The sequence below is a fragment of the Eulemur rufifrons genome, chromosome 11, assembly GCF_041146395.1.
Source record: "Eulemur rufifrons isolate Redbay chromosome 11, OSU_ERuf_1, whole genome shotgun sequence".
Lineage (NCBI taxonomy): Eukaryota > Metazoa > Chordata > Mammalia > Primates > Lemuridae > Eulemur > Eulemur rufifrons.
In genome coordinates, this window is record NC_090993.1 from 12,480,414 (window position 1) to 12,497,286 (window position 16,873).

The window sequence follows — 16,873 nt, forward strand, 5'->3', positions numbered from 1 at the left end:
GTGCAGTCATTTGCATCACAGGCTGCACCTTGGTCACGTGGCCCTGATCAGAGTCAGACTTTGGGGGTGTGAACTCTGACTCTCCTAAACGCCAATTCAATTTTTGCCAAGTACCTTTATGTGTCTTTCAGCTTCTCTTTCCTTGTCTTGCAATAGGGATCCTCAACGCCATGGAGACAAGAGGGTGAGAATTAAAGGTGTAGAAATCCCCCATAGGACCTAGTGCTGGGGCACCTTGGTCCCTGGGACTGACCCTGCCACCTCCCCTGGGGGCAGTGGCCACAGCTTCCCACTGAGGCCGGCGTGTGTGTCTTTCTCAGAGTGGCGAGAGCAGGGACATCCTAGAGTCTGTCCTGGGGGTGAGGCTGGACTTCTGGGAGGAGGAGCGGGCAGAGACGCCGACCCTGGAGGACGAGCTCAGGTGAGGGCGCTGTGTGCGGGGTAGGCAGGGGGACGTGGGAGTCTCTGACGCGGGCAGCTGAGCTCATTTATGTCACATAGCATCTCTCTGTTGCACTTACTTTGACTAATTCAGTTTTGTTAATTAAGGCCCTTGGGTAGCAAAATTGAAAGCTAGCTAGCTAATTTATTACACCTGTGCCAAACCTATACTTGTTCGAGGCAACTTTAATTAAAGCAGGCCACAAGAAATATAAGATATACCCTTTGCAGCACTTTTATTAACAATAGCCAGAGCCTTTACTGTTGATAACACACTTTAATTCCAAAGTCAACATAAAAATTCAATACAACCGTTAAGTTGAAAAGTGTTAGTGAAATAGGAGCTTAGCTTTGCTTTTCCAAACATATTTCCAAAAGATTGTTTTATTTTAAAACGCACACAGTGTTGGATACAAATGCCTTTTACCCATCGAGGTGGGGAAGATCACACCGACTGCTCACAGTGATCACCTCTTCCTCGCTATTAAGTCCGCTGTTCTCAAAGTCTTACGAAGTACCAGAAGATGTGTCTCTTCCTTTATTTCAAAGAGTCCTTTGATGAGAGCAATTATGTGACCAAATTTTCTATAGCTAATTGGCAATTATTAAAGTTTTGCAGTGGCTAGTTTTCCTACTGGCGTCTTACCACCTAGGATACAAAAAGAGAGACAGCTCCTGAAGTGATGTTGATTTTGCCCTTCCTCATCCAACTGTTTCTTAAGCCGCCACCCAAACCGACACCTCACACTTGCACAGAGCTTTCCAAGTGCAGCAACCAGCAGGGATGTCGGCCCCCTCTGCAGGGGCGGCCCAAGAGGGCGAGGCCAGGGCCACAGGGGCAGAGCCACAAGCTCAATGAACCCCGTTGTCTTTTCTGAATTTCAAGTTCAGTATGTTTTAGTATGTTCACACGCATATTACAACTGCTTTCTGTGATTAAAAAGTTGATTCTGTCACCCTCACAGAAGGATGGGTTTTGGGGGTTATCTTAGCTATATATCCTCTTACCAAATTTGAAATTGAGTTTCAACGCTGCATATTCTGAGATTTGGAGACACGATATGAATGGGAGACTGGGATTCCAGCCTACGTATTTCCTTCCACACGGTCTGGTACTTCCACCCCCCACCCCCGCCCATGGCAACCAGCCCCTTGCCCTCTAGCCTTTTTCTTCAGCTGTTCTCCTCTGTCCATGCGCCCTGTCCTGGTCCTCACTTAACCCCAACAGACATCTATCTAAAGCTCTTCTATGCAAGCATGACAAATGCACCGAATTAAGATCAGGTAGCAAAATGCTTGTAAGATCCACTCAAGGATATCATGTTTATTCCATATAATCAACAGAGAATTATTTTTCTCAACACCCTCCTCAAACTGCCCCATTAATGCTAGGAACTGTTCTCGAACTCCGCTGAGCATCGTGTTTCTGGTGTATCAACACTCTTGACTTTAACTGCGTACCACAGACCAATGGCCCCGCCTTTTGGGGGTGGGACTATTTCTTGATAACTGATAGGCTCTAGAGAAGAGTAAGCATGAGGTTATTCTCGCAAGATGTGCTACCAGTCCCCAGTTCTGAGCTCAGGAAGTTTGTGTGATATGCACACTGACCCCGATCTCTCACACGGGAAAGAAGGGAGCCAGGAACTGAGGACAGCATGAATCAAAGGACAAACATGAGAGACATTCTCACCAAGCCTAGGATGTGAAGGGTCTGGATTGCTGACTCAGATTGGTGACGTTAGGAACTGAATCTTTATGTTGTAGAAGACTGCCTACTTTATGCTTGTTGTGTTTTCTTTGTTAATTTTCTCTGAACTTCCTCTTTAGTGTCCTTGAGAAAATTCTAGATTATATAAGCAGTTGCCGTTTATATTAGAACTCCACTACTATTCATTTTGATAAAGTATTTGGTACCACGTATACTTTCTGTTTTCATATATATTGATAAACACAATGCGGAAACGCATCATACCGTATTAAACTGCACTTACCAAGCATTTCTTCTAATTTGGTTATGGTAGGTTCATTCACATTAAACATACAGTCATTATTTCTAGGAGAAAAGAATAAGCTTTGTTATTACATAAACTATGGGGAAAAGACAACTTTCATGATTGTATTTTGCTGCTGATCATAGATGCTGCAAGAGTACTTTCCAACAGTCTCCCTCGAGGCCAGTCTTACCCAGTTGAAAGACCTCTTGTTCCTGCCCTACCTCCTGGCTTCCTGTTTCATCTTTGGACCACAGAATAGACATAATTGTGAGAGTTTACATATTAAGCTTTATTATTGTTAAATTCGTTTACTTAAAAGAATAAACATCTATGTATCTATACATATATACAGTCATGTGTGTTGTATGTATGTAATGTACATGTATTTGTGTATATGTATGTGTACATACATACTACACTCCCCCAAAAAATCTTTCTTGTAATTAATCTATATATTTCAATTTTAGATCAAATACTGGCCTCGAATACTCTCTTTCTTTGCTTCATTTTTATTCATAACCATGTAAAATTTTCAGGGTCATACTGACTTAACTAATTAGGGGATGGATAAGTAAAGTATTAGGTCATTAAATGTGAAATGTCTGATTTCAAATCAAAAGTGTAGTTTATTATATCTCAAACAAGAAGCAGCACAGTTAATCAAAGGACGCACCTAAACTATCGACACAGTTTTAACATCTTAACAGTAGCTTGTTTATGCCAGCAGCAAAGAAGCCTAGAGAGTGAGTGGTGATGAAATAGTGAAAGGCGTTTTCCACGGCTTGTTAAGAACTGAATATTTTTCCTTGCGAGAAGTAGCCCAAAGCCTGGCAGAAGTGGTGGTCAGTTGGTGCAAGGTCTGGTGAATATGGCGGATGACACAAAGTTTCCAAGTCCAGCCTCGGTAGTTTGAGCAGCGTTGTTGGTGCGACATGTGGTCCAGTGCTGTCTTACAAGAAGATTGACTGGCCTGTCTGTTGACCAATCTCAGCCACTTAATTGCAAGCATCCTCACCATTTCATCTAATTGGTTGCAGTTGACACCCACTATAATTGGCTGACCAGGTTTCATGAGGTGGATAATACCAGCGCTGGACCACCAGACACCGTTAGCTTTTTTTGATGAGTATTCAGTTTTGGACTGTGTTTCAACACTTCATCTTTATCCAACCGTTGTGCCAAATGCTTGCGATTATCAAAAAGAATCCATTTTTCATCACATGTAACAATATGGTATAGAAATGGTTCAGCTTTATGTCGTGACAGCAAAGAAAGGCAAGCTTCGAGACGATTTCTCTTCTGATGATCGTTTCATTCATGCGGAGCCCATCTACCCAGCTTCTTCACCTTGCTGATTTGTTTCAGACGGTCCAGTATTGTTGGAGTAGTAACATCAGAGCTTGCTGCTAATCCACCCGTAGGTTGAGATGGATTCGCTTCCCCTACAGCTTTCAGCTCGTCATTATCCACCTCGGGCTCAAATTGCCCACGTGGCTCATTTTCAAGATTAAAATCACCAGAATGAAACTTCTCAAACCATCAGCGTACTGTGTGTTTGTCAGCCACACCCTTCCCAAACGCTCTGTTGATATTTTGAGCTGTCTGTGCTGCATTGGTTCCACAACAGAACTCATTGTTTGAAAATAACACAAATTTTTGACTCACAAAAATTGCTCTAAAAAAATTTTGAAAGATAATCACAAGCCAAAACGTGCATTTGAAAGACACAATAAACATAAAACAAGACATGTCAAAGTGAAATATCAGCGAGATCAGCAAACTTAGTACTTACGGAAACTGGACAGTTCATACTTAATAACCTAATACAATATAAAGTTAGGACACTATGATCTAGTAAGATCATACATTTTTGTGTCTCTGGAATTTGTGCTCAAATGTCATTCCTGTTCCTGCCCCTTTGCCACCCATGGGGTCCCACTGACTACTTACACTTTCTTTTTCTCCACCACACCGAGCCGCACGAAAGCTGCCAGGGCGTTTTTCTGCACATCAGACGATAACACATCGTAACACTGAGAGGCACCTGAAATAGAGGGTGGGGAAGAGTCGGCGTGAGGGGACCACTGTTCTGTTCCCAACTAAAACAAATCACCGCCCACAGAGGTGTGACTGACCTTGGTCGAGAAGCTGGCTCGTGAATTTTCTGACTGCGGTCAAGTACTGTTTCTCACTGAAGTAGGCCTCTTCTTCACTCAGGAGGTATTTGCAAATTATCTGATTTTAAGAGGGAGGATAAGGGGAATAGAAAAAGGGTAGCCGAACACAACACAACAGTAAGTGACTTTCCATCGCCCCTTTTAAGAGAATGACATATTAGAGCAGCCTAAAAACTCTCCAAGCCTGGAGCAGAGAAAAGCTGAAGAATTTTTAGGACATCACTTTCAAGCTTATATGACTTTTTATAATGAGAAAAAGGGAGTTTGAAATAATATTCGTATTTATTAAAGTATAATTTTTCATATTAATATTAATGGGTTGCAAGTTAATTACCATCAGCTTAATCTCTTATGCTACTCAGGAAGAGAAGGGACAGATTTTTATAATTTTGTTTTTTTTCTCTAAATACACCTAACCAAGTGCCAGGCCCTAAAACACTTGATGATTTCTACTGCAGGAAGGTGATGAAGGGTAGAGCTAACACCAGACGCTCGCTAAGTGCTAGGCTTTGTGTGAGGGAGGCTGGCGCGGGTCACTTCAGGGACCACAGACACCGCTCTGCCAGGAAGTCGGTCCGGCGCCGGGGGCCGGTGCGCATGTAAACAGAGCTGAGAGTCACAGAATCCTCTCGTCTCAGACACGTGCAGGCCTCGCCTACGGCTTACATTTCAAACTCCCTCTCTCCCTCTGACTCCTGGCACAGTTCTGCTGGGCACGTAACCATCTCCTCTCTCGAACCGCTCCTAAGAGCTCTGACAAACTCAGATACTTTCACCTGCACTTTTTCTTTTCCTTATAATATTAGCATTTAGCAATAGAAATAACTGACTTCATGTATCATTCAAGTCTTGCCTTTACTGAGTGCCTACTATATCAACATATCAAACACCTTGCTACACACTCTGAACAAAAGACGTAAGACACAGTATGACAAACAATGTCCGGGTGTAACTGTGGTCACATAAATACTGTGCTCATGGCATTGCTAAGCTGTTATCCTCTTGGGTCTGTAACGGACCAAGCTTCCTCCTGTAGGCACTAAGCACTTCCAGTCTCACTGGAGAAGTGAAATCATTCATCGTATTAATCGATCTCTGTAGTTCTACCATTTGCCTGGGGAAGCTATCAGTCTTTCAGATTAGCAATAAGCAGACTCAGGAAGTTTTAGTGTATTTGACACGGGAAGCATGAAGGAGAATGCTGAGTTTACATACCTGATAACACTCCACAAAAGGCTTAAAGAGTCCTGTTAAAAACTCTAACACGGTGTTTCCTTTCTCTGTAATCAGGATGTCCCTCGTAGTCACCTGTATGGCCTCACTTTTACAAAGCAGGTAACAGCCTTCTTCGAAGTCCTGGAAGGGGCAGGGAAAGCCACCAGGCACCGCTCATTTAGGCGGCCGCGTGCACGGCTGCTCTCAGTGTGCGCAGCCACAGCCCTCAGGCATCTCAGAGAACAGCCCCTCCCCGAACACGGCTGGTTGTTAGCAGCCAAAGAAGCCTTTGTCCTAATGTTCAAAATGTTCAACCTCAAACACAAAAAATTCCTAAGCCTTGGAAATCATGACCTGGGTGACCAATTTTCTTTCACTTTGCACAGCCACATTCCTTGATTTAAATAGGAAGCACACAGGGCAACTCTTAAAAATACTTAGAATTACGCTTATGCTCAAAAACCTCCAATACCTCTGCTCCTGCTCCCCACAGAATAAAACCTGTTCTTGGCACAGCATACAGGAACTCAACACCCCCCTCTCCTCTCCTCTGTCACTCGCTGTCCCAGCCAAGCAGCAGCCCGGCCCGGGGAGCCTGGCGATTCCTCACTGTCTACACCACCAGGCAAGACCATCACTGGCTACTCTCAAAGCAAAAGGCACTGGCCTGGCTGACTCGTTCCAGCAAGCTGATAACAGGAAAGTGAGTGCGGGTTTTTTCAAGTTTACTAAAACGGAGTTAGTTTCTTTACAGTGGCCTCACTCATGGTTCAAAGAATGACCTCCTCTCACCAAATAATCCTAAGTCATCAATTAAACTTGACCTGGGTTTAAACTAGAGTCTGCTAAGCCGTGAGTGTCCCGTTTTCTCTGCCCCACTTCGCCTTGAGGAAAGAGACGACAATTGCCTGCGACACGTCTGTGAACTCAAGCCTAACGTCTCCAGAACTCACACTGAGCCCCCCGGCTCCCTGTGTAAGGGCTTTACCTTCACTGTGTTTCCTGGGAGGAAGATGAACTCGTCTGAAAAAACATCGAGGAGGAAACGAAAGCAACTGTAGATGTCCTCTGGAAATAAATTCATTACATACGATTACAACAGTGCTTTTTAAACTTTTGGGGAGGACCAGGAAGTCCATGATCAGCCCACACACAGTATTTCCAAGGCATATTTTTCTTCATATAACAGGGATAAGAATTAAGTCCCCTAAAAGAAGCTAAAGTCAATCCAAATTTTACTTACAAAGCAAACTACAGTCTAGCATAGTTTTTAAATGATTAAATCTAAAATTCCCCCAGGCCCGCAGTCAGCCAGTCTGGCAACGAGCAAGACACCACAGTCCTTAGAAGCCAGGTACTTCCCTTCCCCTGCCCCATGGTTCCCTAGTCGAGAAGGAACTGATTGCTTAATTTCCCTCTATATTCACAGTTCCTGGGATCTTTACTGCATCTTTAGCACTTTTCCTTAGACTCAACTGTGGAGCTTTGAAAAACTCAGACCAAACAAAACATACTGGCTCGCCCACAGCCCAGACCAAGGGAAGAACCACCTCTGGGGTGAGGCTCACCCACCCCCTCGCACCACCCATAATTCTAACACGTGGCCTGGGCAGAGCCCCCGGCCCTGACTACTCCTGGAGCAAGAACCGTGTCTCACTCAGCTTTACCGTCCCCGGTGCAAGCACAATGCCACTGTGCAACTAGGAACTGCTCACGCTGCTGGACGGCCCGCCCGCCCCCGGCCCCTGCCGCATTGGGGAACCGGTACGGCAGAAGCAGAGCACCAGACGAGGAAGCGGAGAGCTGCGCTCAAATGCCAGATCCTTCTCTGAGTAACTACGTAACTTTCTAGGCCTAATTTCCTTATTTATGGAAGGAGAGGTTTAGATTAGATGGTTTCTAGGCCCTTCCAATTCCAACATTCTAAGCAGACGGCCACGCATTTAGGGACAAGGCTAGTTTCTTCTGAGCACACAGGCCTGCTCCTTACGGGTTGCATAGACGTGGCTGAACAGCACAAGGCTTCCAATGTGGCTCCCTACATGGAATGGAATGGAACGGAATGGAAGGGCCGGGCCTCTTCTGAAGTTCAAGGTCACGTTCCTGAAAGTTACCTTTCCTGCACCCGGGTGTCATCTGCAACGCCAGAGCTACTAAGGACGGACGGACAAAAACGTTGAGCAACTGGTTCCTGTAAGCCGAGCACATGAGGAGAGTGACGTGCTGGAAAATGAGTCCATCGACCACTTCGGAGTCTCCGGAGCCCACGCGCAGAGCCACTTGGTCTCTGGCCACGCCGGCGAGGTTGGAATGCAGAAGGACGCTGGACTGGACAACTTCTTCAGCAGGTTTGCCGTCTGCACACAAAGACACACCATTCGAACCAGATGGGTCACTGCGGAGTCTCAGGCCGCGCATGCTCAGTGCCGGTCACTTGACAGACATTTACTCTCAAGCGTCACGTTTCAGTCTCTACCAATTGAGGTGACAATGTCATATGGAAGAAAAATCTTAAAGGTGCTATTTGATAAATCAGATCGCTGTCTAAGAACAAGCAGCGTACTCTCTCACCTACCCCAAATCTGTCAGCCATTCTGGAATGTGCCTACGTTTCCGCTCTGAAAATCAACACTTTGTCCAGCCCGGGAACCAAGGGTACCCACAGTTCTGTCACAGCAAGTTCCGTAGACCGGAAAATCACACGCGTGTGAACGCGACAACACTGAGACCGAAAGGCCCGTGACGAGCGTTGTGAGCACGTTGACACCGCGGTCCCCAGCCCCCGGCACTGTCCCACAGCCTGGGAGGACCGGGCCGCACAGCAGGAAGTGAGCTGAGGCTGTGTCTGTATTCACAGCCGCCCCCTCCCTGGTCTGTGGAAAAACTGTCTTCCCTGAAACCAGTCGCTGGTGCCAAAAAGGTTGGGGACCGCTGCACTAAGACATACTTCACACACGCAGCCTGCTGAAACCTGGAACAAGGTGGCAAGATCACCCTGCAGGTGACCATGGCAACCCACAGAGGCACAGGCCGGCCATCGGCCTCCACGAGCACAGAGGGAAGCCGAGGACAGTCCCGCTTTCCCACATCAAGGACAACTCAAGCAGCAGTCCCGTGACAGCTACCGACACTGTCACCCGACAGGACGTGGGCCTGCAGAGAGCCAGGCAGCTAGAAACACAGAAGCCTCATGAAGAGATGGCGATATTTAACAAATATTCTCAGCACGGGAAATCAGTAACATCTCCTCCCTTGGCAACCATATTTAATCACCCACCCAGTTACTGTCACTTGGACACCAACCCTCACTTTATTATAGAAACAAGTTACCGTAGTGGCTGGACAGACACTCTGCTATGGACTGGTCACGTATTTATCCCTTCTTGGAAAAGCGGAACACTGTAGAAAGGCGGGTGCCTGTGTTTCCATCTGCTCCTGGGCCAAGCAGTGACGCGTTGAGCACTTTGCCTACTCCTGCCTCGCGACAGCAACACTTGCTACCGCGCATGAGCACTGACAAGTCCTTTGCCTGCGGCCAGACCTTCGCAGCACTGAGAACTCGTCCGCTTCATTTCTCCCCCTCTTGGCGAACGGCACGCGGACGACTGTCACCTGTCAGCGACTCCTCCTCGACACCCTGCGGCTGTGCCACTGCCCGGGCCCGGCCCCCTCACGTCTCATCTGGGCACAGCAGCCCCACCTCGCCTCCCTTCCGCCAGCCTCTCCCCGCTGGGGTCCACCTTAAAACCGACTCCAGCTTGGTTCCTAAAAGCCAGTCTGCACGGCCTCCCTGCTTCAAACCTGTCAGTGCTGCCTAACCCAGAGGTCTCGGTCCCGAGCCCCGAGGCCCGCAGGCCCGTGATCAGCCGTCTCCACACCCTCGTCTCCCGTCGCTGCCTCACCCGCAGCCACCACTCTAGCATCGCCAGTGCCTCCTCGGTGCCTGGCCCGTCTCGCCTTTCCTCATCCCTGCCTCGCAAGGCTCCTCTGCCCGTCTCCCTGCAGAGCCCCTGCTTTTCTGTCAAGATCGGCTCCAAGGTCACGTCTATGAAATCTTCCCGATTCCACAGCATGGGCCTTTCCTCCGCAGAATGCTCAGGAACCCTCCAGAACGCACGCGTAGCTCCTTGCCTCTACTCCACTGAACCCTCGTTACTAGTGTGCACATCGCCCACCAGCCCTGCTTTCTACAAACCAGGACAGCCTCCGGGACACGGATCCACCCTGTCAACTTTGTACCCTGGTGGCACTCAGCACCAGTGAGGTTCTCAACATAGGACTGTTGAGTGAATAATAGTACGTACCTGACGATAATTACCTGGTCTTGAAAGGATTGCATTTCTAACTCTACTCTGTACAATTTTAAACCAAAGAGATTAAAAACAACTTAAGCTAGCTACTGTCATGTACATCCTGAACACGCAGCATGGTATTTGTAACTCCAACAAGGTTTTTACATAGTTTTTATAGAGAATTGCATAAAGTTCTAAGACCCAACCTTTAATCCTTGCAATGCAGTGAGACCAATGGGTTGCAAATATAGTGTGGTTTGAAGAGGTGGGTGTGGAGGGAAGGGGTTGTGGACTACAAGAGGATTTGTAACTTCATTCTCCACTCTGCTAGTTGCCAAGGAGATGGTATTCTAGTCCTCAAGATCCTCAAGAGTCTTATAGGGGGAAATGACATGTAAACAATTATTCTCAAATAATCAACATGCTGTGTGTAACGTCCTCTAGTGATAAAAAGAGATTAGGTGTTCTTCCTCTCTCTGAGCAATGCTTTGCCCAAAGTCTTCTAGAGGGTTTTCAGGTCCGGGCTACAATGTTGGCAACAAGCATTCTCACCACCTACGTCTCACCTACATACCGGGCCAGACGAGAAACCCTCCGAACATCTGGGTTAAGCCTTTCAGCCATAAAGTCTTCTCCACCAGAGCATCAAAGTCCATGGACGGCCGGTTCTGGAGTAGAACAGCAACTATTAGGGACCAGGGGCTCAGAACCAGGTTCTCAATCTGCAGAAGCTGCATCTTGTAGGCAACTTCGGTGACAAAGGCGTGCATGTCCGCAGACTGTTTCTGAGGAATGTACCTGAAAGGAAGAGCACAGAACAACAGATTACAGTTCTGCCACCGAGACAAATGGGAATGGGAGAAGATCAACCTTTAGAAGGTGTCTCATACTTTCTGCCAACCAAATTCTCTCAGGCCAGGCCATGTGCAAGAGGCATTCCTTTGCTTTACTGTAGTGTAACCCACCCACACATTTCCAGGGTATGCTCTTGAGAGGTGATATAAAAAAACACTCAAGGTCCTATTATTCCCAGTTCCAGAAAAAAAACTTCTGTTGCTTTATAAATCAGATACAGCACTTCAGTGAAAACTGACGCCTCCCCTAGTAGACTGAATTATTGTCTTTTCAGAATCCACAGCACATTGAACATATCTCTACTGTAGACACATTATCAGGTCACACAGGAACTGCTGACGTCCACCCCGGACAGGCTGTCCAGTTTGCCTGACTTCACGCATGGATCACCAAACTGAGTCGCATGATAAGGCCTACAGCGCTGGTTGGAGCAGAGATACACACATGACTTAAAAGCAGCCACATAGTCAGGTAGTTTAATGTGAAAGCTGTGGCCCCTAAGGGTGCCCTGTACTAGATAATAACTGGCCGGCCCAACCTGAGATCTAAGGAGAGGAAGCCTGTGGCAGCCAAAAGCCAACATCTGCTTCTGCAGTGGCTAAAGCAGCTGCTGGGGAGCTGCTGAAGCCACAGAGAATTATTCATGATCTTGCAGGCATCTGAGGCCTGGCTGTGCAGGCAGATGGCTTGTCTCCCTCACCTGTCCAGGTGCACCCAAACGCGTATCTGTACCCTGCATCCTGAAAGAACCTAACACATCTTCTTGCCCATACAACTACAACCTTCTTGAGACTAGAGACTTGCTCCCATCCATCATTATTACGCAATCCTTCCTAGAATCAAAAATAATACTTAGTACCTACTGTGGCTGGCCTACCAATAGTGCTCAACAATTCTTGTACATATAAGTATTAATGGCATCATTTCTTCCCAATTTTAAGTTAGTTCCCCTGACAAGAGCGATCATTGTCTGACTTTGTGCATTGACATATATCTCCTGTGGCGATCACTTTTTTTGCAAACACACAATTCATTTCTAATTGAAGCTTTCCACTGATGAAAATGGAATGATACAGCTTCCCCGATAATTTGCTGTGTGATCTTAGGTAAACCAAGTTTCAGTCTTATAATTGGTCAACTCAAGAATCACAATTCATGCTTTTAGATTTATATCCTTACGATAGTTACTAAAACATAGGCCTTGCACCTTGGAACCAAGTTATACGGGCTCCGACTCAACCTCCCAGCTGCCAGAGATCGAAGTGATACAGGGTCTCCAAAGTACACATGGATGCTTCCAAAATTTTCAGAGAGAATCTTTCTGGCTTTCAACAGCCCCTAATAGTATTGTAACAGTGGAAAAGGAAACAAAAAGGAGTACATTAGTTGAAATTAGTTGATGTGTAAGTTAGCATATTCTCTGAATTCAAATAAAATTAAATCTGGCTACCCTTTACGTACACTTGTAGATTCTTTCGGCTTAGGAACCCCTAGAAGCTCATATACATAAAGAGTTTCTTCCAATATCCTATCATAACTGATGCTAATGGGAACAAAGTAGGTATCAAAAACTTCTCTTTTAAAAAACGGCTCCATCACAATATTCAGAAGACCTGTGAACACAGGGAGAAATGTTTTATCGTCCATACTGAAGAACAGAGCAACACTGGACACATACACAGGAAGATACTAAAAGTATACATTATATACTAAGCCCATAAATATAAGCAGTTAAATAATCATACTTGCAAAGAAAATATATCTTGTTAAAGAAAGGGTGTCAAGGCCGGGCGTGGTGGCTCACGCCTGTAATCCTAGCACTCTGGGAGGCCGAGGCGGGTGGATCGCTCGAGGTCAGGAGGTCAGGAGTTCGAACCAGCCTGAGCAACGGCGAGACCCCGTCTCTACTAAAAATAGAAAGAAATTATCTGGCCAACTAAAATATATATATATAGAAAAAATTAGCTGGGCATGGTGGTGCATGCCTGTAGTCCCAGCTACTCGGGAGGCTGAGGCAGTAGGATTGCTTGAGCCCAGGAGTTTGAGGTTGCTGTGAGCTAGCCTGATGCCACGGCACTCTAGCCCGGGCAACAGAGTGAGACTCTGTCTCAAAAAAAAAAAAAAAAAAAAAAAAAAGAAAGGGTGTCAAGTTCTATGTAGCACCTATGACGACACCACACCTAAAGGCTCTGGGTTTGCATTTTTCCTCTACCCTGCAGGGACCTACCAAATTTAGGAGTCAATGTCTTGGCAGAGCGGCTTCTTGTCCCTTCGAGGAAAAATTCAACAGGAGCATAACCATTCTTTAAAGAGAAAACACAAACAAACAAAACAAATACGAAACCCATTGCCTACTCTCACAATGACGAATGCTTCTTTTGATTCCTTTTCCCAAGCCCCCTCCCGGCTCCCTGAACAAATACTGCTTATGCTGAAACTTAAATAAGAGAGTCACACAGATTAAACACATTACTGAGCTTATGAACATTCTTTTAGGGGAAAAAAAATAGCTAAATGGTCGATTCAGAAGTTAAGAATCTAAATAAGCAAACATCAATGAAAAGAAAGTATAGCTTGAAAGTACTTGGTAATTATTGGCATTTACCCGTAACATAGTTTTTACGTATTCCGAGAATACAGCCCAGTAGAGTTTATTGCCACCAAAGGTACGCCGCATGAAAAAGGCACCCGACATGCGTAGCAGCTCCCCAACCATTTTCATTCCCAGGAAGTCTAGAAAATAAAAGAGGGATTAATATTTATTTGCAGATCTTGGAACTTTCTATAAAGATCTAAACTCAGACACTATGAAGACAGATTTCGTGTATGTGAAATATCCCTATGATGTTAATAATTACACCTTCCGAGATTAAAATCCTTAAGAGACACCTAATAGAATGATGAAGAAGAAGAGATTGTGTGCGCTGGGTGCTCCTGGGAGGTCACCTCGTGCCACTCTGTGCACTACTGCACTTACCACCAGGCCAGCTAGACACCAGGGACAACAGCGGAGTAATGTGGCCACTTAACATCATGGCGTCAATTTCTGTAGCCAGCCCTGCTTAACGTGACAAGGGACCAACATGCGTCCTTCATGCCCAGGACAGCAAACCAATCCCGCTCTCGTCCTTCTCCCACCACACAAAAATATCATCCTACTTCTAGTGGGAGAGAGTAAACAAGGCAGTCTGGTGTGAGAGGAAGAGTTCCACCAGCAGTTTTAAAACAGTCCTTACCTTCAATTTCCCTAATTTTCAAATGACTTCCTCACATGTCTATTTAGATGAAAATGCTTTGAAAGTGCTTAAGTCTCTGGCAGCTTCTACCTGACTGTTTACTACATTTATTGACAAAGCTGTACACTTGAATCCCAGCTTTCCTGGCTACCCTGAGAGGGAGTTGATAAACAATTTACTTGCTTTAGCAATCCCTCTGTTAAGAATCTATCTTATAGAAATAAAAGCACTGATATAAAAATGTATTGCAACACTGTTTGTAACAGCAAAACTTTAAATTACGGTATGTCCAAAATGCTGAATATTGCAAACTATTAAAAATAATGTTAGACATGAACTTGGACCCTGACTTTATACCATACAAAAAAGTTAACTCAATGGATCAAAGACCTAAATTGTAAGACCTGAAACTGTTAATATAAAACTCAATGAGCACACAAAAAGATGCTCAAGATCACTAATCATTAGGGAAATGAAAATCAAAACTACAATGAGATACCACTTCACACCCATTAGAAGGATTATTATTAAATAAAGAAAACTCATAAAATAACAAGTGTTGGTGAGGATGTGGAGAAAGTGGAACCCTTGTGCACTGTTGGTGGGAATGTAAAATGGTGCAACTGCTTTGGAAAACAGTATGGTAGTTCCTCAAAAAACTAAAAGTAAAATTACCGCATGACCCAGCAATTCTATTTCTTGGTACACATCTAAAAAAAATAGAAAGCAGGGTCTTGAACAGACGCTTTTCCAACTTCAAAAAGGAAGAAATTTCTGACATTTGCTACAACATAGACGGACCCTGAGGGCACTCTGCTAAGTCAAATGCAGCATATATTTCACGATACAGTCACCCAAGGACAAGTGCCCCATGATTCCGCTTATATGAAGTATCCAGAGTGGTGGAATTCAGAGAGACAGAAAGAGAACGGTGGCTGCCAGCCGAGGGGGGTAGGATGGGGAGCGTGTGTAATGGCACCGTCTCAGTTCTGTAAGGTGAAAAGAGTTCCGGAGACGGATGGTGGTGACGGTGACACCACATCGTGAATACATGGGATGCCACCGAACTGTACATCTAAAGATGGCCGAGATGGTTAACTTTATGTTATGTGTATTTTATCACAATTAAAAATATATTCAAAATGTTAGATTTATTTGCTATCTGGATAGGCAGCCATCAATATATTATCAAATAAAAAAGGAAAAGGCAGGTAATACATGTAGGTCGTATAGTCTCATTTTGCAAACCTAAACCACGGAGTCCCACGTAGACAAAGGCCTGTGTGCGTCGTCTGGGGAAGGTCAAGCCGCACAGGAGAGGCCGTCTGCATCGTCCTCTTCAAATACCTCAGTATTGCTGGAATCATGCCAGCGAACACTTTAATTTTTATAGTTAAAAAAAAAGTAGAAAAACAATATTTACCCATTCCTGCTGCTATAACTGGCACAGGTAAATCATAGTTGTACAAAAGAAAAGACAACATCAGGAAGTCAATGTAACTTCGATGACTAGGCAGTAGAACAACAGGATGCTCCTGGATGGCTCGTTGTAGCTTGAAAATAAATATTACATTTTAAATGATTTCAGTTTTCATGGAATTAAAAGCACATCTCAAATCAGAAAGTGGAAGAAGTCTATGTACAGAGGGAATACTAATCATCTTTTTCTGCCTTCCTTACCATACACACAATTTTCTCTGAAAAGGTACAAGCATTATTTCAGAGTTCCAATTAAATGATTTCACATAAAGCAAGAATAGTAAAAATGTGCATTTTTATGGATCAGAGTAACGATAACAGTGATGACCACCATTAGCTGGGTACTATATCGGCATCACTTTGCATACTAATCATCTCACACGCATTGTTTAATACCACAGATTTGTAAATGAGCCTCAGCCTCCCCACTTGTAACCTGGTCACACACGCAATAAATGGGGGAGCTGGGGACTAAACTCCAGTCAGTCTGACTGAAAAAGTCAACAGTTCATCACTGCAACGGACGGGTTGTTTGTAGTAAGAGAAAACAAAGCTTTTCTTGGGAAGATTTAAAAAAAAAAAAGATCTGTAAATTATTAGGACAAAGTAAGAGGAACCATGTTTCTCTATGTGCTGGACTCACTGCCAAGCAGAATGGGAGCCAGGCAGCTGGGAAGGGCACATCTGCGTCTCCAGATTCACTCAAGCTCCCATCGCTGGTACCAATGTGCTCTACAACGATCACTGCGGCCCGCAACTTGTGATCGGTTAAGACATGGCTCGCTGACTCTGCCTGGCGCCCAACGCTACACTGAACATTCTCTGGCAGATCCAGAGTGTCAGTTGGCAATCTCAAAGACAGTCATAGAAGGAAGGAGAAATATTTGACAGGAAACTAAAAGACTGAATAAAAACAAAATATTAAAAGGCACATGAGGAGGAAGGCAAATGAAGGTAAGAACTTTCCTAGGAGAAAAAACACAAACAAATAAAAATCATTTTCATAGGGAAAGCTCTTCCTCACAGGAAAAAGCAAAAATAAATAATAAAGTGATGAAATTAGAAAAATCGCAATTTGGCAATCATTAGAGTAATAACGGATTCAGGCAAAAATCATCAGTGAAAGCAAAAAATAGTGGGGGAAAGTATGATGAAAATAAGATACTTAATCATTTTCACAG

The 16,873-nt window shown here is 44.9% G+C and overlaps 1 protein-coding gene across 2 annotated transcripts in view; it reads right to left on the reverse strand.

Moving 5' to 3' along the window:
- Positions 1 to 609: 609 nt before the first annotated feature.
- Positions 610 to 16,873, reverse strand: part of GNPAT (glyceronephosphate O-acyltransferase) — a 32,590-nt gene continuing 16,326 nt past the window's right edge. For both annotated transcript variants that reach the window (XM_069484719.1, XM_069484718.1), the window contains 13 exons: positions 15,637 to 15,766; positions 13,583 to 13,710; positions 13,205 to 13,280; positions 12,439 to 12,590; positions 12,185 to 12,315; positions 10,697 to 10,920; positions 7,945 to 8,187; positions 6,819 to 6,898; positions 5,831 to 5,971; positions 4,574 to 4,673; positions 4,389 to 4,482; positions 2,436 to 2,497; positions 610 to 1,090 (listed from right to left, as the gene is read on the reverse strand). In XM_069484719.1, coding sequence (XP_069340820.1) covers positions 1,047 to 1,090; positions 2,436 to 2,497; positions 4,389 to 4,482; positions 4,574 to 4,673; positions 5,831 to 5,971; positions 6,819 to 6,898; positions 7,945 to 8,187; positions 10,697 to 10,920; positions 12,185 to 12,315; positions 12,439 to 12,590; positions 13,205 to 13,280; positions 13,583 to 13,710; positions 15,637 to 15,766 — 1,605 coding nt within the window. In that variant the 3' untranslated portion in view covers positions 610 to 1,046. The remainder of the gene's footprint in view (positions 1,091 to 2,435; positions 2,498 to 4,388; positions 4,483 to 4,573; positions 4,674 to 5,830; positions 5,972 to 6,818; positions 6,899 to 7,944; positions 8,188 to 10,696; positions 10,921 to 12,184; positions 12,316 to 12,438; positions 12,591 to 13,204; positions 13,281 to 13,582; positions 13,711 to 15,636; positions 15,767 to 16,873) is intronic.